General features: G+C 60.4%; 2 protein-coding genes across 11 annotated transcripts; one reads left to right on the top strand and one right to left on the bottom strand.

Moving 5' to 3' along the window:
• The first annotated feature begins 1,017 nt into the window (after positions 1-1,017).
• NADK (NAD kinase) lies at positions 1,018-18,527 on the top strand. 10 transcript variants are annotated; one of them, XM_084962589.1, is made up of 13 exons: positions 1,018-1,178; positions 1,371-1,426; positions 8,389-8,610; positions 10,205-10,288; positions 13,373-13,502; positions 13,787-13,892; positions 13,996-14,081; positions 14,839-14,941; positions 15,302-15,456; positions 15,578-15,677; positions 15,759-15,916; positions 16,419-16,501; positions 16,801-18,527. In XM_084962589.1, the coding sequence occupies exons 3-13, from the start codon at positions 8,438-8,440 to the stop codon at positions 16,985-16,987; spliced, it is 1,365 nt and encodes a 454-aa protein (XP_084818715.1). In that variant the 5' UTR covers positions 1,018-1,178; positions 1,371-1,426; positions 8,389-8,437; the 3' UTR covers positions 16,988-18,527. The 10 variants fall into 10 exon arrangements, with proteins under 10 accessions (XP_084818715.1, XP_084818713.1, XP_020953146.1 ...); XM_084962587.1 differs by having other exon boundaries at positions 13,784-13,892; XM_021097487.2 differs by lacking the exon at positions 1,371-1,426.
• On the bottom strand, positions 1,134-3,291 carry LOC110261347 (uncharacterized). The gene is made up of 4 exons (XM_084965691.1): positions 3,166-3,291; positions 2,554-2,849; positions 1,780-2,314; positions 1,134-1,271 (listed from the first exon to the last, which is right to left on the bottom strand). Exons 1-4 carry the CDS (start codon positions 3,289-3,291, stop codon positions 1,242-1,244), a joined length of 987 nt encoding a protein of 328 aa, XP_084821817.1. The 3' UTR covers positions 1,134-1,241.
• Positions 18,528-22,649: the final 4,122 nt, after the last annotated feature.

The following is a 22,649-nucleotide window of genomic DNA, read 5'->3' as shown; positions in this document are numbered from 1 at the left end:
TCCTTTCACCCCATTCCCGAGAGCTGGCAGGAGGAGCCCCTCCATACCCTGCCGCTCCCAATTCAGGACCATCCCCCTGCCTGCCTAAGTCCAGCTCTGGGCAGGCAGCCCTACCCACTGCACCCTCTATGGCCCTGCACCACGACCCCCGCTCGCCCCAATCTTTTGACCCTCAGAAGAGGATGGGTTCAGGTTTTGGGGGGCTAAAGCTCAAGCAGCAGGGGAGCCGTGTTTAGGAAAAAGCACAAAGAAACAAACACCAACTTAAGAGCGTCTACAGCTCTGGCACTGGGAGAGGTGGCACCCATGGCCTTTCCCAAACCCCGAGTCCCTCTGTGGCAGATCCCCTATCCTCTGCCCCGCCTGCACTGGCCTAACCACATGCAGCCCTACCCTCAAGCCGGCCGCTGGCCCCGCTGCTGGCCTTTCCCTCTCCCCACTCAGCCCGGCTCTTTCCAGCCCTGCCCTGGCGTCACCCCAAGCAAAACCTACTCTAGGAAGCTTCTGGAGGCCCTAAAGCGCCCCTCCCAGCACTGGCCTTCCTGATTGCAGGGTGTGAGCTGGCAGCTTGGAATCCCTGGGTGGGACCCAGGGCCTGCTGGGAGAAATTGCACAATTACACTCAGCTGAAGGAAGCCCGCACGCAGCCCCTGTTTTCTTACTTCTGAAATGGGGAAGCACTGTGGCCTGAAGCCTATGGCCAAGGCCCAGGCGGCACATTTCCGTGAGTAAGACGAGTAAGACGCACCTGTACAAGCTCCCTTTAGGGAGGGGTACACAGGATGCATGCCTGCTGTGTGCCGTGGCTGGCGACAAGGCTGGAACTCCTGCCTTGCAGCCTTCTGTGCAAAGTGCCCCCCCTGCTCTAGAAGGTTCCCAGGAGGCCTAGCCTAGCATTAGTATTGTTGACAATCATACTCCAACCCACAGCTCAAAAGGCTTTGCTTTTCTCAGGGTGTGGCTAATGGTCACTTTGGGGAAGTGGTTGAGTTTACAAAAGAGCCCGATGGGGAAGTTACAGAACTTGAGAAACCCCCTCCAGTTCCCGCCATCTGCCTCCCTCTCCACTCACCCTCGGTGACCCCACTGACCAGGGGTCCTAGGACAGCAGTGAGAGGTGTGTTCCAGGTCTCCAGACACAGGCCCAGGAGTCCTGGCTAGAGAAGACTCGCCCTCAGGTATGGGGGCGGGAAGGTAGAAGCCAGGCTGCTCAGAGGACTCTAGTCCACACATGGCCTCGGTCAGGTGCTTCTTGTCCCGGGAGCAGGGCTCTAGGAAGGAATAACGGCAGGCCCTGAGAGCCAGGCGATTACAAAGCCTGGTGCCTGGCCAGCCTCATCTACAGTGACCCTGCATCTGCTTGTTCCCAGACACGTCCCCGGAGAGAGGCACACAGCTGGGATCCCTGACGTCCGGCACCCAGGTGGTGGGTAACCAGTCAGTTTGGCGAGCCTTGGGGGAAAGGGCTTGGGGGCGAGGGGTGTGCAACGTCACCTTGGTCCCCCTCCTCTCTAGGTCCTCCAGTACGGGGCTCGCGGGTTAGGGAGAACAGTGTCAGCAGGTCCCTTGAGACCCCAGGCCCAGGTCTAGGTGTGCAGGGACCCGCCAAGCCGCTCAGGGTGGGCAAGCGCGGGCGGCCCAGGGGCACAGCTCTGTTGCTGCTGCGCATACCGACTTCTGCTTCCCAAAACACACTCCTGTTAAGCAGAGCCACGCCCTGGCAGTTACAGGGTCTGTGGCGGGTGGTGTCGCCACTCGCGGGGCCTGCAGTCAGCTCACCAGGCCCGCGGGGCAGAGAAGCGGGGGGCCGAATGGGGGGCGGGGCATGAGGCCCGAGAACGCGCTTCCGACGCGGCGCGGGGAGTGGGCACCAGGGTCCTCCCGGGGCTGCTGCGGAGGTGTTGGCAGCCGGGGTCCCGCCCCCAGGCCCGGGCGGACGCCCGTGCGGGCGGCCGCGGCGCGCGCGGGGCGGGGCGGGGCGCGTGCGTAGACGCGGGGGGCGGGGCGGTCTCCTACGCAGGCGCGCGGGTCCGCGCGGGGGTCAGCCGGGGCGCGCGTGCGCACTGGCGGCGCGGCGGCATCGCTACTCCGCGGGCCGGCGCCGCGGGCCGGGCGGCCGTGGGGCGGGGGGCGGCCATGGGGCGGGAGTCGGCCGCGGCGCCGGGAGCCGGCTAGCGACGGCGAGCGGCGGCGGGGCTGCGGAACCCGCGGGCGCGTCCCAGCGAGACGACGGCCCCGCAGGCGCCCGGGGAAGCGAACGGTGAGCGCGCGTCCCCTCGGCCCAGCCCGCCGCCCAGGGTCATGGGAGCGGGTGCTGGGGTCGCAGGGCCAAGGCGTCCCTGCCCACCGCACGGGTGTGGAGCTGGGAGGCGCTGGCCGGCCGCCCCTGCCTCAGGCTCGGCGCAGGTGTCGGGGCGGCCGGACGGAGTCCGCGCTGTGGGGACAGCTTGGAGGGTCCGGTCCTCAGGCGAGGCGGTCACTTAGGGGGTCACGTCGCGGTATGACTCCTGGGAAGGCGCGTCTGAGCTCGCTGCCCAGCGCCTCCCCGACGACCCGGCGGCTGGCCCGCTGGGTCCTGGCTGAGACCCTGTTCCCTTTGCCTTCCTGTCCGGCGCGCCGCGGTCCACGTGCGGGAGCGCCTCGCCCTGCTGGGTGCGCCCCACTCCGGCCTCCCCCCCCGAGCCTCCCGGCCGTGACCTCTGCTCTTGCCGCAGGGACTTGAGGGCAGGGACATGGGGGCGGGCAGCTCCGGGCGGCACGGACACGAGCTCCCCAGAAGAGGCCCCGGTGCTCTGGTCTCCGCTGAACTTGTGAGTGGGCTTGGTCCCGGTGCTTAACTCGCTCACCGCCTCGAGGGTTTTCGGGGAGGTGCCAGGAGCAAGCGGTGCCCCAGTAAGAAAGACGGGAACCCCGCGAAGGTCTGTTTAAGCTGCAGAATCAAGAGGCAGGTGGTTCTTCCCGCGGGTTGGTGCCCTCGCACCTTCTTGGCCTCAAGTCGGGGCTTCTCTCTGGACGCGGATGTTCCAGCGTCGGAGGGGGCATTGGCGGGGTTGGGGGGCGCTCTTCTGCCTGCAGGGTCTCCCTGAAGGCTTGCCCTCCCCTGCTGACCGGCACTGGCCCTCAAGGGGGTCGGGGGTGACTCCGGGATTCCTTTCTCTGGCTCACGCTCTGCTGTGTCTCCCAGACCCGCAGTTTCCCGGCCCGGGTACAGGCAGATAGGTGTTCAGACAGTTGGAGAGAAGCTGGGTGAGGGCGGCCTGGAGGGATGCGAAGCTCTGCCGCAGGTGGCATGGTACCCGCTTCCTTCCGAGCTAAGCAGCCACCCCTGTCCACCCGCCCCAGGTCTCTTATTTTGCTCCTTTGTGTGGCCCCCGTAGGCTGGCTCTTCGGTCACCTTTTGTGCCGAGCTTTCCAAAAGGCCTTTCTGGGTTCAGACCCCCTGGGTGACTGCCCAGTTTGATCAAGTCCTTGCCAGCACTTTGCTTTTTAGGGCTGCACCCACAGCATATGGAGGTTCCCAGGCGAGGGGCCCAATCCGAGCTGCAGCTGCTGGCCTTCACCACAGCCACAGCAATGCCAGAGCCGAGCCATGTCTTCGACCTATGGTAACACCGAATCCTTAACCCACTGAGTGAGGCCAGGGATCAAATCCACAACCTCATGTTTCCTCGTCGGATTCCTTTCCACTGCGCCACGATGGGAACTCCTCTGATGGAGAAGTTTTTAAATACTAGATTTGTGCTGTTAGGAACTTAATGAAACTTGGATGGAGTTAAAATTTCATCCTTTTAAAATAGTTAAGGCGTTCCCGTCATAGCTCAGTGGTTAACGAATCCAACCAGGAACCATGAGGTTTCGGGTTCTATCCCTAGCCTTGCTCAGTGGGTTAAGGATCCGGCGTTGCCGTGAGCTGTGGTGTGGGTCGCAGATGTGCCTCGGATCCCAAGTTGCTGTGGCTGTGGTGTAGGCCAGTGGCTACAGCTCCGATTAGACCCCTAGCCTGAGAACTTCCATATGCCGCGGGAGCAGCCCTAGAAAAGGCAAAAAGACCCCCCCCCCAAAAAAAAAAAACACAGTTAAAATAGGAAGTTCATGTTGTGGCAGAGCAGAAACAAATCCGTCTAGTATTCTTGAGGATGTGGGTTCAATCCCTGGCCTTGCTCAGTGGGTTGGGATCTGGTGTTACCGTGAGCTGTGGAGTAGGTTGCAGAAGCAGCTCAGGTCCAGTGTCCACTCGCTCTCAGTGCAGTTCGGCTCCTGCAGAGAGAGCTGCAGTGAGTGTCCATGGGCAGGTTGTTGTGTGGACATCAGGTGTGTTGCTGGGACGAATGCCCAGGTGCAGTTGCTGGGCTGTGGGTTTAGTTTTGACACTGTCAGACTTTTCCAGAGTCTGTCCCTTTTCTGTTCCCATAGCAGCCTGGGAGGGGCATTTCTCTGTTGCCTTTCCAGCTTTCCTCCTTTGAGCCTTTCAGAGGGATGTGGAGTGGCAGACAGACTTCCTAATAGCTGGCAAGGAGTGGCTTGTCACCTGCTGGGGGCCATAGGCACACCCTCTTGTGGTTTTTCTTCGCTTGCCCATTTTCTGGTTGGTTTGTTTGGTTTTGTGGGCTTGTGTCTTGAGAGTTCTTTATGTGTTATAGATACAAATCCTCTCTTGGGTATGCAGTTTGCAGTCCCTCCCAATCCGTCGCTTTTTTTTTTTTAACTTTCTTAACAGGCTCTGCCACACAGCAAGTTTTTAATTTTAATGAAGCCCAGTTTATTGACTTTTTTTTTTAACCTTTTATGAACTATGCTTTTTATGTCACGTATAAGAAATTCACTTTATTCCCTAGGTCCCCAAAACTTTGTTCTCTCTTTTTTTTTTTCTTTCATTTGGGTTACACCCACAGTGTGTGGAAGTTCCTGGGCTAGGGGTCGAACCCGAGCCACTACAGTGACAATGCTGGATTCTTAACCCCTGAGCCACCAAGGAACTCCTGCTCTGAGAGATTTATTCCTTTTTGCTTTTTAGGGCCACACCTGAGGCATACAGAGGTTCCCAGGCTAGGGGTCAAATGGGAGCTACAGCTACCGGCCTACGCCACAGCCACAGCAACACAGGATCCTTAACCCACTGAGCGAGGCCAGGGATGGAACCCACAACCTCCTGGTTCCTAGTCAGATTTGTTTCCACTGCACCACGACGGTAACTCCGAGAGATTCATTCCTTTGGATGTTACCCATGATATAGAATATGTAAAAATCCAGCGGTTATAAAATTAATTATAAGCCTTCTGAAAACTTGAGCATCATAGGATGTAATTAATTCCTTTTCTTTGTATTCTCAGGGTTATGGTACTCCTACTAGAGAGTTATTTCTGTACCCCGCGCCCCGTGGAATGACGGCGTTTCCGCACCTTCTAGGGGTCCAGCCTCCCCTGCCCAGCTCAGTGTGCTGTCTAGACAGGCCTTCCTTGCTGGCCGTCCAGCTTCTTCCAGCCTGTGCAGCGCCTGGCGAGGGGTCTTCAGGTTTTGTTTGGCCAGAGTGTTGGCATCCCTTTCTATAATTGTTATTATTGTCGTTAACTTGGGGGTTATTTTCGGCCCTCTGCTTGCTACCGCCCCTTGGTCTCTAGTAATGGTGCGTGTTCCGTGGGGCTCCTCTCAAGCGCTGACCTCTCTGAGCCGCGCAGTTTCGGACCAAAAGAGACACAAGTGAGAAGAGAGGGTCACTTCAGGGCAGGCAGAGGTCGCGCCCTGGGGAAGAGGAGCCCCTGCCTGCGGGAATAAGGAGTGGAGGCAAAGGGTTGTCCTCCAGGAGGTGAATTTTGAGCAAAGAGTTGAATGAATCACAGATTTTAGTGGCCGGGTGTCTCGGTGTGGATACATGCTTTCTTTTCTGTTGGGTAAACATCTGAGATGGAAACACACGGAGGATGAACCTGGGTTTAACGTTTTAAGAAAACACTGCCAAACTATTTTCCAAACTGGTTATACCATTTTCATTTCCACCAGTGGTGCATGAGGGTTCCAATGCCTTCCTGGCCTGGGGACACTTGGTGTGGTCAGTTTTCTAACCTTTTTGGTATTCTCCATGCATGGGAGCCGTATCTCATTGTGGTTTTAATTCACTTCTGATGACTAAAGACGCCGGGCATCTTTTCATGTGCTTGTTCGCAGTCAGTATATCTTTGGGGAAGTTGCCCAAAGTTGGGATCTTTTGCCCAGTGGTTTTTTTTGGGGGGAGGGCAGGGTGTGCCTGTGGTCACCAGCAAATTCCTGGGTTTTTTCCACTGCTGCATCACCAGAGAGTTTCTGGAGTTCTTCTAGAAGTATTTGGAAAGAAGATTTTGTCTCCCTGTGGAATCCCCTCTGTTGAAAATCCATTTGTTTGTTGACTGTCTTTTTGGTCCCTTGAGCTCTGTGTTCTAACCCATCCCACATTATCAGGTCCTTAAGCTGCAGAGCCACCAGAGAACTCCTAGAATTACCTCGGGAGCTTTTAAAGCTGCTGATGCCCTTGGTCTGGCTCAGGTGCGGGAGACTCCTTAGTGGATTGTGAAGTGCCAGGTGGCTGAGAGCTCAGGGGACTTGCTACCTTTGACCTTATCCTAGAGGCCCCAGGCTGTTCTGTGGCTCCAGCACGTTCCTTCTGCCTCCTTGCGGGAACCCCACGTTGTCCCTTCCAGGGCTGGCATCTGTGTCGTGTGCATTGTGGGCTCTTCTGGGCTTGTCTTTGTGCTTGTTCACGACTGGAGTGAGCTCAGGCCCGGCTGGGCCTTCCAGGAGGAGGGTCTGGGCCCCCGTGAGGTCCTCCGTGGTTTGTGGCACTGCCACGCCTCTCTTGGGAACTGGCAGCTTTCTGAGAAAATGACCACCTTTTGGTCCAGGATTTTCGGTGAGTGTAGTTCTTTCCATCCCTCAGTCTAAACTGGTTGATGTCCTTTATCTCCAAGCTCTGCTGCTTTTCTCCTTGTCCTTGTAATGCTTTCTGCCTGTGTTTTGTCCCCTTTTCTGCCTTCCTTAGGTTTGTTTTATTCATCTTCTGGCTTTGTTGACTTTAGCTCATTGCTCTTAATTCTCGAGGATCCCAGCACAGCTTGATGGTGGGGGGTGGTCCTGGGCTTGGGGTCCCAGCTCGTCTGGTCCGAGTGCTGTCTCGTCGGTTGGGTGCCAGTTTTGAGCTCGGGTCGGCTGGGACAGAGTTCAGACGCTCCCAGGTGCCCTTGGTTCCTCAGAACTGTTCTGTTTCGGCTTCTGTCGTTTCCTGCTTTGCCGTGTTCTAGTTGGAAGATGAGAGTCTCCACTAACTTTCGGAAGTTGAAGTTTTCTTTGATGACCAAATAGATCGCTTTAAAAGTGTAAGCTCAGGAGTTCTCAGGTGGTGCAGCAGGTTAAGATCTGGCATTGTCGCTGCAGAGGCTTTGGTCCCTGGCCCAGGTTCTTCCAGGTGCCACGAGTGCATCAAAAAATACATACAATAGGAGTTCCCGTCGTGGCGCAGTGGTTAACGAATCCGACTAGGAACCATGAGGTTGCGGGTTCGGTCCCTGCCCTTGCTCAGTGGGTTAACGATCCGGCGTTGCCGTGAGCTGTGGTGTAGGTTGCAGACGCGGCTCGGATCCCGCATTGCTGTGGCTCTGGCGTAGGCCGGTGGCTACAGCTCCGATTCAACCCCTAGCCTGGGAACCTCCATATGCCGGGGGAGCGGCCCAAGAAATAGCAACAACAACAACAAAAAAAAAAAAGACAAAAAAAAAAAAATACATACAATAGGGGTTCCCATCGTGGCTCAGCAGGAAACCTGACTAGAATCCGTGAGGACGCAGGTTGGACCCCTGGCCCTGCTCAGTGGGTTGAGGATCCAGCGTTGCCCTGAGCTGCGGCGTAGGTCACAGACGCGGCTCGGATCCCTTGTCGCTGTGGCTGTGGCACAGGCCAACAGCTGTACCTCCAATTCGACCCCTGGCCTGGGAACCTCCATATGCCGTGGGTGTGGCCCTAAAAAGACAAAAAATAAATGAACGAGTGAAATAAATGACATAAAACTGCAGCCTCTGTTTGCAGGACTTGGCCTCCTTGGTCTTGTCAGTGATAATCACCCACGTGTTCTGGCTGAGAGGCGTTTACAACTGCGCCGCAAGTGGGATTTGCCTCTCGTCAAAGGGCCACGCATCCCCTGGTGTGTGGCTGCGTTCTCACTTGGTAATTTTTTCTTACTCGTGGACTTAGCTCTTCCAGATTAATTAAAAAACAGAGGTAGATTTCTGAGCTGGAAGTATCTTTGTGTTGGAAGCAGCCCGGGTGAAGTCCTTTGATAACTGGATTTCCGTGCTTTTCCCCCTGCTAGGTACGTGTGTGTTCGCTGTTTTTACGTAGGTCTTTCCTTTATTTTATGACACCAAGGCGTCCGGCGTTTCCAGGCCCACCTGCTCCTCGGGCAACAGCTGTGGAAATGGAGCAGGAAAAAGTCAATGGGAGTAAGGAGCTGAGCGCAGACGCCGCCTCCTACCGCTGCTCCGCCTGCCATGGGGACGAGGACTGGGCGCTCGGCCACCCCATCCGGGGGCGGGCCAAGTCCCGCAGCCTGTCAGCCTCCCCCGCCCTGGCGAGCACCAGGGAGTTCAGGTACAAGGCCTCCTCTGGGCCCCGGCGGCGCTCGCTCAGACACCCGGGAGGTGGGCACAGCCTCCCAGAGGGCTCATCCCTAAAGGCCACCTCCCGCCCCCCAGAGGGCACCCCACCTTGTTCCCTTCCTTCCTCCCTCACCCTGGTGCCCACACTCACTTTGGGGGTGAGGAGTGGGGGTGGCACCTGCAGTGCCGTCAGCTGGTTTGCCCAGTGAGAGGCTGGCCTTGGGCTGAGCATGGCCCCTGGGTGTTGGGCAAGGGGCCCCTACTCTTGCACAAGAATGGGAGCAGCTGTGCAGAGCCGGCAGGGAGGGCCTGCCCAGCAGAGCCTGTAATGGCCCCGGTGGAGGGTGCTCCGGCCCTGGGAGCCATGCGGGCTGGGAGTTTGGGGGGAGCTGCCAGCGCCAACATGGCCTCGGGCGCAGGAGCCTCGTGTGACGGGCAAGGGTCTTGGGGAGCAGCACATAGAGGTCTGTGCCCGGGCTTGCCGGGCACTGGGCGGATGAGGTGCCAGCAGAAGCTTCCAGGTGGACAGCTGTGACCCACGTGCGTGGCTGCAGCTGCCTTTGGGGTCATTGGTCCCTGTGGGCCACTGCGCTGCCGTGAGGTGAGTGCCTGTCCTGGCGGGCAGCCTTGGCTGCAGCTCCATGGGGCTTGGCAGTCACGCCCTTTGATTTCAGGGGACTTTGAGCCTGTGCAATGGCAGCAGGTCAAAGGCAGCCTCTGGGTCGGGGTGCCTCCCAGGTTGGGGGGCACACCCACAGCCGGCTCGGGTCAGAAATCCTCTCTAAACAGTTCATCCAGTCCCTGAAGGCCCCAGGGCCATGGCCCGTGGCTGCTCTTTACAAGACAATAGAAAATCTCTTTTGTCTGCATTGGGATTTGAAGATTCTGTTGACCCATGCATGAGGTGGGCAGTTAAAGACTTGGAAGTTTGCCAGCCGTGTTTGGCATCTCTGTGCCAGTGTTTTTGGTGCAGAAAGAGACCATGAGGCCATTGGTGCTGGCATTCTGGGCGAGGTGAACACGGTCCCCCGGCTGTCACTGTGGGGTGTCCAGGTGGCTCCCACCACCCCTGGCACCCCAAGGAGAGGACAGGGAGGGCCGCCAAGTGGTGTGCTGCCCAGGATGTGGGCCAGCCACAGTGCCCTGTGGTTCTGTTGGGGCGGAGTCGCTGTCCTGCTGTCGGATGCGGCTGCCCTCTGGAGCAGATCTTTCTGGATGGTGCAGCTCAGAGTGGGCCTTTCTGTTGGAATTTCCGTCTGGATGACTTGGGGTGGTTCCCAGCTGCGCACCCAGGGACCGTCCTCGGAGACACTAGCTGAGATGAGAATTCAGATTCCAAGGCCCGGCCCCAAGGGCCTACGCCCTTGTCCTGGGGTGGGGCTCAGGGCCTTGTTCCAAGGAGCACCTCCAGACGTGCTGCCCTGAGTGCTGCACGGACAGCGTTGGCGCTCCAGGGCGGCTCTGGGGTCAGCGGAATCTGTGGGTCCTCTCCTGGGTACTGGGCAGGTGGCGGGGTTCGTGTCACTCTTGGCCACATGTGTCTTTCAGCTGACGGCAGCTCACTGCCCTGTGCCCTCTCCCCGCAGGAGGACCCGCTCTCTGCACGGGCCCTGCCCGGTGACCACTTTTGGACCAAAGGCCTGCGTGCTGCAGAACCCGCAGAGCATCATGTGAGTCTCTGGGGGAGGGGGCGCCGCCCTGGGGTGGCCGAGCTGGGGAAGCGCCCCCCCCGCCCCCGGGGAGGAGCGTGCGTGTCAGGGTGCTTCCAGGCCCACAAGGCACCTTCTGTGACACCGCTGCCTTTGGGGCAGTGGATGGGGGCCTGGGCCAGAGAAGCTCCAACTCGGATCTAGCGTGACCTTTGCTCTTCACGGTGAGAACACTGGGAAGATAGTGCCCTTCTCAAGCTGACGCCGCTGCCGACACGGTTCCCTGATTATTACAGGGAGGCCCAAGTGTTAATTGGCATTTCTGAAAATCTGGGTTAATTTGGTTGAGCGAATCCCCCACCTCGTGGTAACAAGCTCCACATTTTGGCCATAGCGCGAGGGCAGCACAGCCTGGGGGTCCCTGGGCCTGCGATGACAGATGGGAAGCTCTTTAGAAATGAAGCAGGTGGGGTTATTTCACTGAATGCTTGAACACAGACCCCTTCTCTGCCATCCCGGGTCTCCTGTTGAGAACAGACGCTTCCAAAGAGATTAGTTTGCTGTGTGGGCTGGCCATGCTGGGTCTCTTGGGGACAGCACAGCACCCGAGTGGCTTCGCTGCCCCCGTGCTTGATGCTGAAACAGCACAGTCCCAGCACAGCCTTGGGCCCAGCGGAGCCCCGGTGGGGGTCCTTGTTCCCTGCAGCCCCTCAGGTGTGCTGTGTGGGCAGCCCGTGGACGTTCCTGTGAACATGGGCGGGGCCTGTCCTTCTGTGGATCCTGCCTCAGGCCCTCTGGCGCCAGGCGCTGGCTGCTGCCCTGTGCCCCACTGTGCGCTCTGGCCCAGCCTGGCCCTGCCCTGGCCTTTCACCAGCTGCCTGGGGCCCCTCCCACGTTCCCTGATCCTGGCGGTGCTGCTCCCTCCTTGTCACTCACATCTCAGCTTAAGGGCCGCCCTGGGTGGCCTCCCGCCGTCTGGCCTTAATTAGCTGTCGCCCAGCCCAGGTCTGGGGCGGGGGGTGGCCTTGTGAGCTCTGGGTGGGGTCTCGTCGCCTGCTCCCCATCTGGCTTTAATTAGCTGTCGCCTGCTCCCGGCCCAGGTCTCGGGGGTGGGGGGGCTTGGCCTCGTGAGCTCCGGGTGGGGTCTCAGGGCGGCATTGGGCTACTCCTCAGGGTCCCCTGGGGCCATGTGGGTGGAGGGCTCTGAGCAGAGGCTCGCGAGTCTCCAGGGCCAGGAGCCAGCAGCTCCCTCCATGGCCTCCCCTGGGCACTGTCTGGGGACTGTGGTGCCGTCCTGGCCCTGCCTGCTCCCCAGCGCCAGGCCAGCGGGGCAGGGCTTACCCGCATGAAGCGAACTTTCCCCTGAGATTGGAAAGGGAGAGACTGCAGAGGAGTCGACAGAGGAGGTGATGAACCAGCGTCGTCTTTCCGCGCCCCCCACACGCGTCTTTTCTGTTGCATGGGAGCAGCGGGCACCTCTTGACATTGGAGACTGTGGCTCAGTGGTTCCCCAGCTGCGCTATCGGCTGACCCTGCCCCGAGGCCTGGAGAGGGGTTGGCACCTCTCTTTGCAGCGACCCCTTGGCACTCAGGACCAAGCGGTGGCTCTGGCGGGTGAGGCTGGGTCTCGGGCTGGAGGGGCCCAGAGCCCTAGCCACCTGCTCAGTGGGGGGGGGGGGGGGGGGGGGCGCCAGACTCACACAGACCCAGGCGGAGGGCCACGCGTGCGCGCCAAGCAGATGACCAGTGCCCACCCCTCTACCTGCCCGCGGACTCCTGCCATGGGCCTGGCCGGTTCCACAGCCCAACTCCGCCCTGCGCAGCCCGATGGGATGGACCATCCGGGAATGGACCACCCGGGGCGGCAGAGCTCGGGCGTGGCGTTTGTTTTCAGTGGCGATTCGCCAGGAGGGTCCCCCCGAGGTAGGAGGAGAGAAGGCAGTTTGATTGGTGTGCATTTAGGTCAGGAGGCGCCCGACGCTGCTCTGGACACGGCCTCTCGCAAGGCGCTGTGTTAGCAGGTCAGAAAGGAGGTGTTTGGAGCCAGGGTGCAGGTGGGGAGTTGGGGCGCTGCTTTGCCTTCCTCTCCTGCCGTTCACCAAGCATGGCCGAGATGCTGTGCACAGAGCCCCAGCCCCCGCAGGGCCCCGCTTGAGACCAGGCAGAGGAGGTAACGGGTGACCTTCCCCTGGCAGAAATGCCTGGAAAGGGTGAGTGATGGGTGGTCGGAGCACAGGGCCAGGGACCCGCCCCTCCCTTTAGGGGTTCGCATCACGATTTTGAAAGTTGCTGGCGAGGCCATCAGGTGCTGAGGGAGGCGCTGTCCCTCGAAGTACGGTTTGGAGCAGGTCTTGGGGACTTGGCGTCAGAGGGCAGGTCTTTTGCTGCCACGCACATCTCAGGGCTGTTTCCCAACAGTCTGGCGGGCATTTCTGGGGTACACACGGCAGTCATAGCCCCCGCTAGGGGGCTCAGCCTCAGGACACCCCTGCCCCCAAGGGGACTTGCTGCCCAGGGATCTCGCCGGTGCAGGGACCAAGGTGCAGGGACTTATTTTTTAACTATTTGAGCAGTTTTAGGTTTGTGCAAAAGCGAGGGGAAGGGAGCGGTCCCGCATCCCCGCCCCCTGAGCCTGAGCCTCCCCCACCTTCAGCATCCCCGCAGAGGGGGCGCTGGTTACAAGCGGTGAGCCTGCGCGGACCTCGGCCCACCCCGAGTCCCTAGTTCCTTCCGGGACCTCGTGCTGCGCGTCCTGAGCTGTGGACAAACGTGCGATGACTCGTAGCCGTTGGGATGGCGCAGAGCCGCCTCCCTGCCCCAAATCCTGCCTTTGACTTTGAAACAGAGTGGGTTTTGACTGTGAAGGTTAAGGGTCAGCCGAGCGGCTCACCCCCACCTCTGAGTCCTGCCCCCGCCGATCCTTGTTGGGCCGGTTCGGGCGCCTGCGCCGTGTCTCGGGGGCAGGTCCCGCTGCACCTTGCGGAGGAGCCGAGGGTAGGGGTGCTGGGGGGGGCGACGCTGCCCGGGATTCAGCAGCCTCGTGGTCGTGTCAGGACAGCCCTCAGTGCGGCCGTGGCGGGTGTGAATGCTCCCCTCCCCTCCCAGGCACATCCAGGACCCTGCCAGCCAGCGGTTGACGTGGAACAAGTCCCCCAAGAGTGTCCTCGTCATCAAGAAGGTCCGGGATGCCAGCCTGCTCCAGCCCTTCAGGGAGCTCTGCACGTACCTGATGGAGGTGAGCGCCGAGCGGCCAGCTCCCCGCACCCCCGTGCTCGCACCGGCCTTGCCTCGGACCCACGGCTCCTTGGGACCACGGTGCCCTGACCCCCGCTCCGACCACAGCTGCAGGAACAGGAGCGTTCCCGCCTCCTGCCGGTGCAGTGGGGCTGTGCGGGGGCAGGCGGTTTGGGGAGCGGCCTCCCCTTGCCGGCAGGGCCAAGGCGCCGAGCGGGCTTCTCGAGGACAGCCCAGGCCGCGCCGCGTCTTACCGGCGGGCTGACGGGTGGCGCCTTCCAGCAGAACAACATGATCGTGTACGTGGAGAAGAAAGTCCTGGAGGACCCCGCCCTCGTGAGCGACGACCACTTCGGGCCGATGAAGAGGAGGTTCTGCACCTTCCGAGAAGGCGAGTTGCCCCCGGGCCCCGCCCCACCGGGCAGCCGCCCCGCCGCCGCCACCGCCGCCAGGCCGCTTGAAGGCTGCTCTGGCGTCTGCTGTTCTGCTTATAGATTACGACGACATCTCGAACCAGATCGACCTCATCATCTGCCTGGGCGGCGACGGGACGCTGCTCTACGCCTCCTCGCTCTTCCAGGTGGGGTGCTGGCGCCGTGCGGGCCGGGTCCTGCTCCAGCGGGGCTGTGGTGTCTCTTCAGTTCATTATTTGGCGATGGGGTCTGCAGGCGTGGGCAGCTGTGCTAGGCCCCTGACGGTCCCCTGGGCTGGGCTGGGAGGAGGCCCCAGGCCTGGCCCCTTGCTGGGCGATGGGCCAGCGCTGGGGAGGAGCTGCAGGCCGACCGTCAGAGCCCAGCGGGGTGCCGGCGGGCTGGGCACCACGTGCTGCGAGCCACCGGGCTGGACCGCGCACGGCTCCCACTGGGCAGAGGAGGAGAGCGAGGGTCCTGGCAGGTATCCCACCCCCTCAGAGCTGCCCAGCCGTCGTTTCTCAGCTCCCACCACGGGTGCCCTCCCCATCTCCCCACTCCCCGCCCCCCCGCCCCCGCCCCACCTGCTCCTCCCTCCTTTGCGGGAGCAGCTCTCAAGGGGCTGCGGAACTGCCTTTGGGGCAGCCCTTCCACCCCTGGCCCCTCTGCTCCTCCCCGTTGTCTCTTGCGGTCTCTCCACGCTCCCGGAACCTGCCCCAGGGTCCCCGCTCTCCGCCACTGTTCCCCTGGCCTCCCTGACCCTTGGCTGACCTCGTTCATGCACCACCCCCTCTGAGTCCGCCCCCTCCCCGCAGCGGGCACCGACGTGCACCTAGCGCACGTCCCTCCCGGGCTTAGGCGGGCGAGGGTCCGTCAGGGCTGGGGTGGCTCCGGGGCTTCTGAGTGACCTGCCTCCTCGGCTCACAGGGCAGCGTGCCTCCAGTCATGGCGTTCCACTTGGGCTCCCTGGGCTTCCTGACTCCCTTCAACTTTGAGAACTTTCAGTCCCAAGTTACTCAGGTGATACAGGGTGAGTTGGAATGTTCCAGAACCCTCGAGCAGTCCCCGAGGCGGGATTGTCTTCTTACCTGGCGTGGGTTTTTTCTAATGATGCGTAGGACCACATTTGAGTGTTTCAGGACTCAGAGACTTCTGAGTTTGGGGTGGTTCAAGCGTTTTTCCCTGACGTGAGACGTTGGAGCTCTCACAGGATCAGGCCTCTGTACGTGCCCGGGGGCAGTGAGCTGAGCTCCACAGGAGGCAGGGCGGTGCTCGTTTGGGAGCAGAAAGGGCAGGGGGGCGGTCTCTGGCTAGGGGGGCTCTCTTCCTGTGGGCGCCACAGCCCCCTTCCCTGCTGACCGGCCTGGGCGTGACCCCTGCTGGCCCCCAGGCAACGCGGCTATTGTTCTGCGGAGCCGCCTGAAGGTCAGGGTCGTGAAGGAACTCTGCGGGAAGAAGCTGGCCGTCCCCAACGGGGTCAGCGAGCACGGAATGCTGGCCACAGCCCTGGACGCGGAGCTCGGGAAGCAGGTCATGCAGTACCAGGTCTGTCCGGGTCCCTCCCCCCCCGCCCCCCGGGCTGTGCCCCCCCCCCGCCCTCGGGACCTTGCCAGCGCCCAGGGCCGCCCGGCACTGCAGCCCCTGAGTGCACCGGCCTCGCCCCCAGGTGCTGAACGAGGTGGTGATCGACAGAGGCCCCTCCTCGTACCTGTCCAACGTGGATGTCTACCTGGACGGGCACCTCATCACCACGGTGCAGGGCGATGGTAGGTGGGCGCCCGGCCTGCCTGGGGCTCCACGCGGGCGGGGGCCGTGCGCACCAGTGCCACCCTGCGCCTCTTCTCCAGGCGTCATCGTCTCCACCCCGACGGGCAGCACGGCGTATGCGGCCGCCGCCGGGGCCTCCATGATTCACCCCAACGTGCCAGCCATCATGGTCACACCCATCTGCCCCCACTCGCTGTCCTTCCGGCCTATTGTGGTCCCTGCAGGGGTCGAGCTGAAGGTCAGAGCCTCCCACCCTCTTTGGTTGGGGCCCTGGTAGGGCCTGGTCCCTGGGGTCTGGTTGGCGGGGGCAGCGCCGAGAGCTGGGCCAGCCCCACAGGCAGGATCTCCGCCTGAGTGGTGGGGGTGGAGTGAGGGCGGCAGGTGAGGAAGGACCCTGCCCTCTTGTCCCCCAGGGCCTCTGTCCTTCCATGTCCACCCCTTCTCTGTGCTCTGCTCCCCACTGCAGGCCACCCCGGACCAGCCTGTCCTGGTCTGGGCCCTGACATGCGGGCTGGGTCTGCAGGGCAGAGAGGAGGGGCCGGAGCCAGGCACCTGGCCCTGATGGACACCTGCCTTCCGTTCCCGGGGTCGTGTCCACAGGACACAAGTTACCTCACCCGGGCACGTAGTGGGCACTGTGTGGGTGCCTGTGAATCCCCTGGGCGGTGCCACCCCCGGCGGGGTTCACGCTCCTGGCCTCACTCTCATAGGGTACCCCTGTCCTGCTTTTGATTCTTTAGATCATGCTGTCACCAGAAGCAAGGAATACCGCGTGGGTGTCCTTCGATGGACGAAAGAGACAGGAGATCCGCCACGGAGACAGGTGTGTGGCCGCGGGCCGGAACAGGACAGGTGGAGCTGGTGGGCTGAGAGCCCTGCGGGCCTGTCCCCGGTTCTGACATGATCACGTCGCAGACCTGTGCCTGGGTGACAGCGCCCTGCCAGCTGCACCTGCCCCTGGGGGTCCAGGAGCACCCCTCTGCCTCCAGGGCACCAGAGGCCCTGGGGCCAGGCCTCAGGCAGGGGGCGTGGGCAGAGCTGAGCCGGCCCAGCCCGTGGGGAGGGTGGCGTCTCCCCGGGAAGGTCTCACGGGAGGGTGACGCTGCCTCTCTCCCGCTGCAGCATCAGCATCACCACCTCCTGCTACCCGCTCCCCTCCGTCTGCGTCCGAGACCCCGTGAGCGACTGGTTTGAGAGCCTGGCACAGTGTCTGCACTGGAACCTGCGGAAGAGGCAGGCCCACTTCCCGGAGGACGAGGGGGGCGACGAGGCGGGGGACGGGGACGAGGAGGGCGGCTCGGGGAGCTAGGCCTGTTGGCCCAAACGCACACTGTGAGTCTCACAGGCCCAGCGCAGGTGGCAGGCGCCGCGTCAGTCTGTGGCCAGAGGGAGGGCCTGAAATTGGCTTTTTTGTCGACCAGATCAGCTCTTTTTAACGTTTCAAATCTGAGTTTTTTCTGCATTTCTAAACAAGCGAGCGTGATGGCTGGGAGCTTGGAGGCCAACTCGGGCACAGCCACCCAGCATCTCCGGAGCCCAGGCCCGGCAGGGTCCCCAGCTTAATGAGCTCTTTAATTCCCCATCTGGAAACCTCCGTGAATCAGTTGATTGACGCTGGGAGGGGGGAGCAGCGTGGACAGAGCTATCCTTTGCTATTGAAAAATAAACATCTCACCGCAAAAATCTTCCTTCAGCCACCACCACCTTCCCCTGATGCCACTTGGGACACTTCTGCCAAGAGCAGGCGGCATTTGGTTGGCAGGCAGACGGGTCCCCTCCCGCTCCGGCTCAGGGTCGGCCTGAGTTGCCTGGTTGCTCCTGCCTTGGTTCCAAAGCCCTGGTCCCCTCACCCCCCGCCCCCTGCCGTCGGAGCACCAGCCCGGCCACGGCGGGGTCGGGGGGTCGATTCTACACATTCCTCGTGGAGCAGGTGTTTCAATCCCGAGTCTCCTTTGTAGAGATTGTCGCACTTCCTCAAAGTGCTGCCTGCAGACCGCGGCGCACACTGTGAGCTTTCGGGGCGGGGCCGGGTCGCGTCCCACTCAGAGCCTCATTCCAGTGTTCGCCCCATGTCCTGTGCTCCGGGACCACTCTGCAGCCCCCGCGGCTGACGGACCCGTGCACCGGGGGGCCCCACGGTTGTGACGGGGTGGGGGTGTCGCATGTCAACACGGCTCTGCTCCCTGTGGGCTCGGGAGGGACCCTCACATTCAGCCCTCGTGCGCCATCACCAGCTGCCGGATGCCAGAGCTGTGTGGCACCTGGTGGGAGCCTGGCCCCGATCCGCTGGGCATCTTGAACGTGGCGTCTGTGTCTGAGAACTGCTTTCTCTCAATCGCGTTTCTTGCGGAAGCAGAACGGACGGGTGCCTGTCCTTTCTTGGACCTGCTTCTGGAATGACGGGCCGGGGGGCTGTGCTTTGCCCACCTGGGGGTTCGCAGGCTGAGAAAAAGGCACCTGGGGCACACGTGTGGCCACTGTGGCCGGAGGTCTCCGGAGCTGGCTCTGCAGCCTGGGCGCCGTGGCCGCTGTCTGCCTCCATTGCACCTGCCTGGGCGCCCGGCCACGCTGGGAGGGGATCGCTTCGCGCCACCTGCCTGCAAGCCCCCGGCACAGCCAGTGGCCTGAGGGAGCCCCACTGGCAGCGTTAGGCTCGGCACTCAGGTCACTCATTCAGACAGCCCGTGTTGACCAAGTCCTAAAGCATGACGCACAGTGACCTGCGGAACTTTGGGTTTTTTGAAGTAAATTCTTAATGTTTCATATTGTTAATAACTGGGAAATTTGTTAAATGTTGAAAGCCTTATTACTATTTTCGGATCCTTTCAATAAACAGACTTGTTTTAAAAGTTGGGTTGAATGATAACTTTATTTGGTTCTTCGTAACCAACCCCAGGATGCTGAGGCGAATGGGCCAGGGCCTCAGGTCCCAGCTGGCGGAGCCTGCCCTGGGCACGTGTCCTGGGGCATGGGTCCTGCTCCACCAGGGACATGGCCCAGCCTGGAGCTCCTGCCTCCCCCTCCTGGTTCCCGGGACTCCTTGCTCAGGCCTGGGTGGACGTGACGAAGGCTCTGCTGGGAGCCAGACCAGATGCTGTGGACACAGCCCTTTGGGCAGGAGCCCGGGAGAAATGGCGACCAGCCCGTGCGCACTGCTGAGAGGCCACCCGTAGCTCAGACATAAGTGGCCGTCTGGGGCTGGCGGGGGCTGAGTGCAGGCCCTGCCCCTGCGGGAGACAGCCATGCCTGATAAGCCCTTCCCATCCAGGCATCTGGGGGGGACTTCCTGCCAGGCGTCTCAGTGGCCATGAGTGCTGTCCCCTCCACTGTGGGCCTTGGCGGCCGGCAGGTCTGCTAGGAAGCAGGGTGTCTGCGGTCATTGCCCGGGCAGGTGGCAGAAGGCACTTGGGCCTGAGGCTCTCCGCACATAAGCCGGCTGTGTGCCATCCCAGGCTGGCTGGGCCTCCTTGCGTCCGGGAACAGCGCCTACTTAAGGGCTGGATCCGGCCGGCCAGCTAATCTCCGGGCCAGAGGGAAAAGGCATTGCCCAACCTCGCCCCTCCAGGCTTTGGGAGTGCGTCAGAGGGGACAGAGAGCTGGGGCACAGAGGCCATAGCACAGGCCCCAAGATGTCGCCCGACCAGGCCAGCAGGGCATTTCTGTGGGCTGCAGCTGCAGGCCCCTCGAAGCTTCCAGTCTTCAGGGCAGTGGCCTTAGAAGCCTCTTCTGGCCTTGCCTGGCTGCGCGTGAGCAGCCCCAGGGCCAGAGCACATCCTGGGCCTTCCCCTGCTGGCCTCCCTTCTCTCAGGCCAGGCTCCACATCCAGCAGTTCGTGCCCTGAAGTTCCTGCACCAGGAGCCACTGGGTGCCAGGAACCGGACAGTCTGCCTCAGGTGGGGAGGGAAACTGCCCTAATTAGGGGAGGCAGCAAAGCCACCAGAGCCCTTGGGGCGCGAGGCATGGCGACTGTTCAAAAGAAGGAAGCCGGGAGTTCCCATCGTGGCTCAGTGGTTAACGAGTCCAACGAGGAACCATGAGGTTGCAGGTTCGATCCCTGGCCTTGCTCAGTGGTTTAAAGATCCAGCGTTGCCATGAGCTGTGGTGTAGGTTGCAGATGTGGCTCGGATCCTGCGTTGCTGTGGCTCTGGTGTAGGCCAGCGGCTACAGCTCCGATTCGACCCCTAGCCTGGGAACTTCCATATGCGGCAGAAGCGGCCCAAGAAATGGCAAAAAGACAAAAAAATAAAAGGAAGCCCAAAGGCTTGGCGCAGAGCAAGCTGAACGTGGCTGGGCTCACGGAGGGGCTGCGTCTGGAGGCTGGGACCAGGCACCCAGGCCCAGGAGGCGACAGCAGGCTGCTCAGTGCCTCCTGGCCATGTTGGTGGGGGTACAGAAGTATCAGGCAGCGCAACTCCACCCTTCTCCCCACCCTCAGGGTCACAACCTGTTCCTGGGCTGCGTGGGCTCCCGGGCCCATGTCCACACATCCCTGCCGTCTTTGCTGTCCCCTGGGCCCCGCAGGTCCCACCATCTGTCCCGGCTGCAGCTTTCAGACCAAGGCCGAGGCATAGATGGAGCCTGTGCGAGGAGGGTAGGGTGGCCTGGGGGCCCCAGAAGGGGGCAGAGCAGAACCCGCCATGGATTCTCTGCCTTCCTGCCTTGTGGAAAGTCACCCATTGTCATACAAACACTGAAGGAGAGAGCTTTTGGGAAGGGGGCCTGGCACCAGTCAGGCCGTGGAGGTCAGAGGATGCCAGGGCTGTGGAGAGAGACACACTGAGAGGATGCCGTGCTGGAGGCTTCAGAGGTCCTGGGGCGGGGGGGCTTCCTTCCCAAGAACTGCTTCCTATAGGATTTGTGTCTAATGTGCAAATTAGCAAAGAAGCTTAAACAGCACGTGTGAAGCTGATGAGGGTGTAAGGAACCCTGGCCAGACTAGTCTTTGACTCCCAAGTTCTGCTTCTTGGAATCCAGTGAAAAGAAGCTAAAACTACAGCAAATTTGCATAAAACTGCACCGATGCTTTGTTGTGGCTTCCCTGAGACCCAGGGTGAAATTACTCCTGCTGCCTTCATAGGCAACAAAGCCGTGTCTCCTGCAAGAACTTAGACAAGAACTGTGTGGAAACTAATAGAGGGAAGCCTCAATTCTAGTAGTGTCAGGGGGTAGCTCTCAGGCTCACACCCCTCAACCTTGATATGGAACCAATAGCAGCAGAGTCCCTTCCATCTGTGATGAGAAGCAAGCTACTTTTTTTTTTTGCCTTTTTTAGGGCCACATCCGTGCCACATGGAGGTTCCCAGGCTAGGGTCAAATGGAGCTGTAGCCGCTGGCCTACACAACAGCCACAGCAAGACCAGATCTAAGCCACATCTGGGACCTTCATCACAGCTCATGGCAACACCGGATCCTTAACCCATTAGGTGAGGCAGGGATGGAACCCGCAACCTTGTGGATACTAGATGGATTCGCTTCCACAGTGCCATGACGGGACCTCCTGGACTTTTTGTTTATAACAACTTCCCCTTTCTCCTCTTTATAAGTTTCCTCTCCTCTGTTTTACCAGACTTGTGAGAGGGTCACCACAGTTGGGTGTCCAAAGTCACAACGCATTGCTGCTGCCAAACTCATTTCACAGTAAAATAACTGGCTGTTTTGTTGTTTTAGGTGACCAGCCATTAGCGGGACAAAGAGAAAGGGGCAGGACCCAAACTCTGGAAATGTGACCACAGAGCAGGGGCTTCCTTGGCAGTGGCTGGAGGCCTGGGCAGCGCTGCCCAAGGGCTAGCTGGAAGCCCAGGAGGCAGGGAGCACTGTCCTGTGTGCCGGGAGCCCAGCCCAGGACAGGAGGGGCCCAGGCTCCTCTGACATCATTTCAAAATTATTAAATGGCACTGTCCCAGATAAAATGTAAGAAAGATCTCAAAACAAATTTTTTTTTTGTCTTTTTGTCTTTTTCCAGGGCCACACCCACAGCATATGGAGCTTCCCAGGCTAGGGGTTGAGTCGGAGCTGTAGCCGACAGCCTACGCCAGAGCCACAGCAACGCAGGATCCAAGCTGTGTCTGCGATCTACAGCACAGCTCACAGCGACACTGGATCCTTAGCTCTTTAACCCACTGAGCAAGGCCAGGGATCCAACCTGCAACCTCATGGTTCCTAGTCAGAGTCGTTAACCACTGAGTCATGACGGGAACTCTGCAAAAAATTTTTGATACTTTCTGTAAGTTTGCTTTTGAAACTATTTGTTTCCAAGTAACTCACTGACCATCAACAATCCAGCACAGCTGGGCAGTCATCAAGCATCTCAGTTGGAGTTCCCTGGCACTGTCACCGCTGTGGTGCTGGTCACCATTGTGGTGTGGGGTTGGCCTGGGAACTTCGGAATGTCACAGGTGTGGCCCCTCAGAAAATCCCGTCATCTCAGGGTTTTGTGCAAAGTAGGAAAAGCCACCCCATAAACTTGTTGAGGGTCCTGCACACTCAATTTAGAGATGATGAAAATGGCACCATATAATGTTCAGAGGTAAGTACACATGAATTTCATTTTTTTGCTGTTTTTGTTTTTGTTTTGTCTTTTTCTAGGGCTGCATCCGTGGCATATGGAGGTTCCCAGGTTCACAGAAATGCCAGATCTGAGGCGCATCTGCAACCTACACCAGGGCTCATGGCAATGCCAGATCCTTAACCCACTGAGCGGGGCCAGGGATCGAACCCCCAACCTCATGGTTCCTAGTCAGATTCGTTGACCATTGAGCCACGACGGGAACTCCGATGCTTTCTTTTATTTTGCATTTTCAGGGCCAGGCCCTTGACCAGCCCCTGGGGCTCCCCTGATGCTCCTCCAGTTACAGTCTCTAAAGAATCTCACGGAAAGCCCTGCCTGTGGGTGCCTAGGGATGGGCAGATACCACCCTCCATTAACTGACCCTCTGGCCAGGACCTAAAGGAGAAATTTTATTCATTTGTTT

This window comes from Sus scrofa, chromosome 6 (assembly GCF_054392235.1).
Source record: "Sus scrofa isolate SSC_HxYL_T2T_F1_AM1 chromosome 6, Sscrofa_HxYL_maternal_Yorkshire_Landrace_v2.0, whole genome shotgun sequence".
NCBI classification, from domain to species: Eukaryota; Metazoa; Chordata; class Mammalia; order Artiodactyla; family Suidae; genus Sus; species Sus scrofa.
The sequence above is the reverse complement of the archived record's forward strand: the minus strand, read 5'-3'. Positions and strand labels throughout refer to the sequence as shown.

What these genes read in the sequence shown, in the direction of transcription:
- LOC110261347 (XM_084965691.1), bottom strand. Translation starts at nt 3,291, where the DNA reads ATGCCACCTGCGGCAGAGCTTCGCATCCCTCCAGGCCGCCCTCACCCA. An exon ending in TCTGGGAGACACAGCAGAGC is followed by an intron (nt 2,850 to 3,165) that starts GTGAGCCAGAGA and finishes AAAACCCTCGAG; the next exon opens with GCGGTGAGCGAGTTAAGCAC. An exon ending in CCCAGCGGGCCAGCCGCCGG is followed by an intron (nt 2,315 to 2,553) that starts GTCGTCGGGGAG and finishes CTGCGACCCCAG; the next exon opens with CACCCGCTCCCATGACCCTG.
- NADK (XM_021097485.2), top strand. Translation starts at nt 8,378, where the DNA reads ATGACACCAAGGCGTCCGGCGTTTCCAGGCCCACCTGCTCCTCGGGCA. An exon ending in AGTTACTCAGGTGATACAGG is followed by an intron (nt 14,942 to 15,301) that starts GTGAGTTGGAAT and finishes GCTGGCCCCCAG; the next exon opens with GCAACGCGGCTATTGTTCTG. An exon ending in AGCAGGTCATGCAGTACCAG is followed by an intron (nt 15,457 to 15,577) that starts GTCTGTCCGGGT and finishes CCTCGCCCCCAG; the next exon opens with GTGCTGAACGAGGTGGTGAT.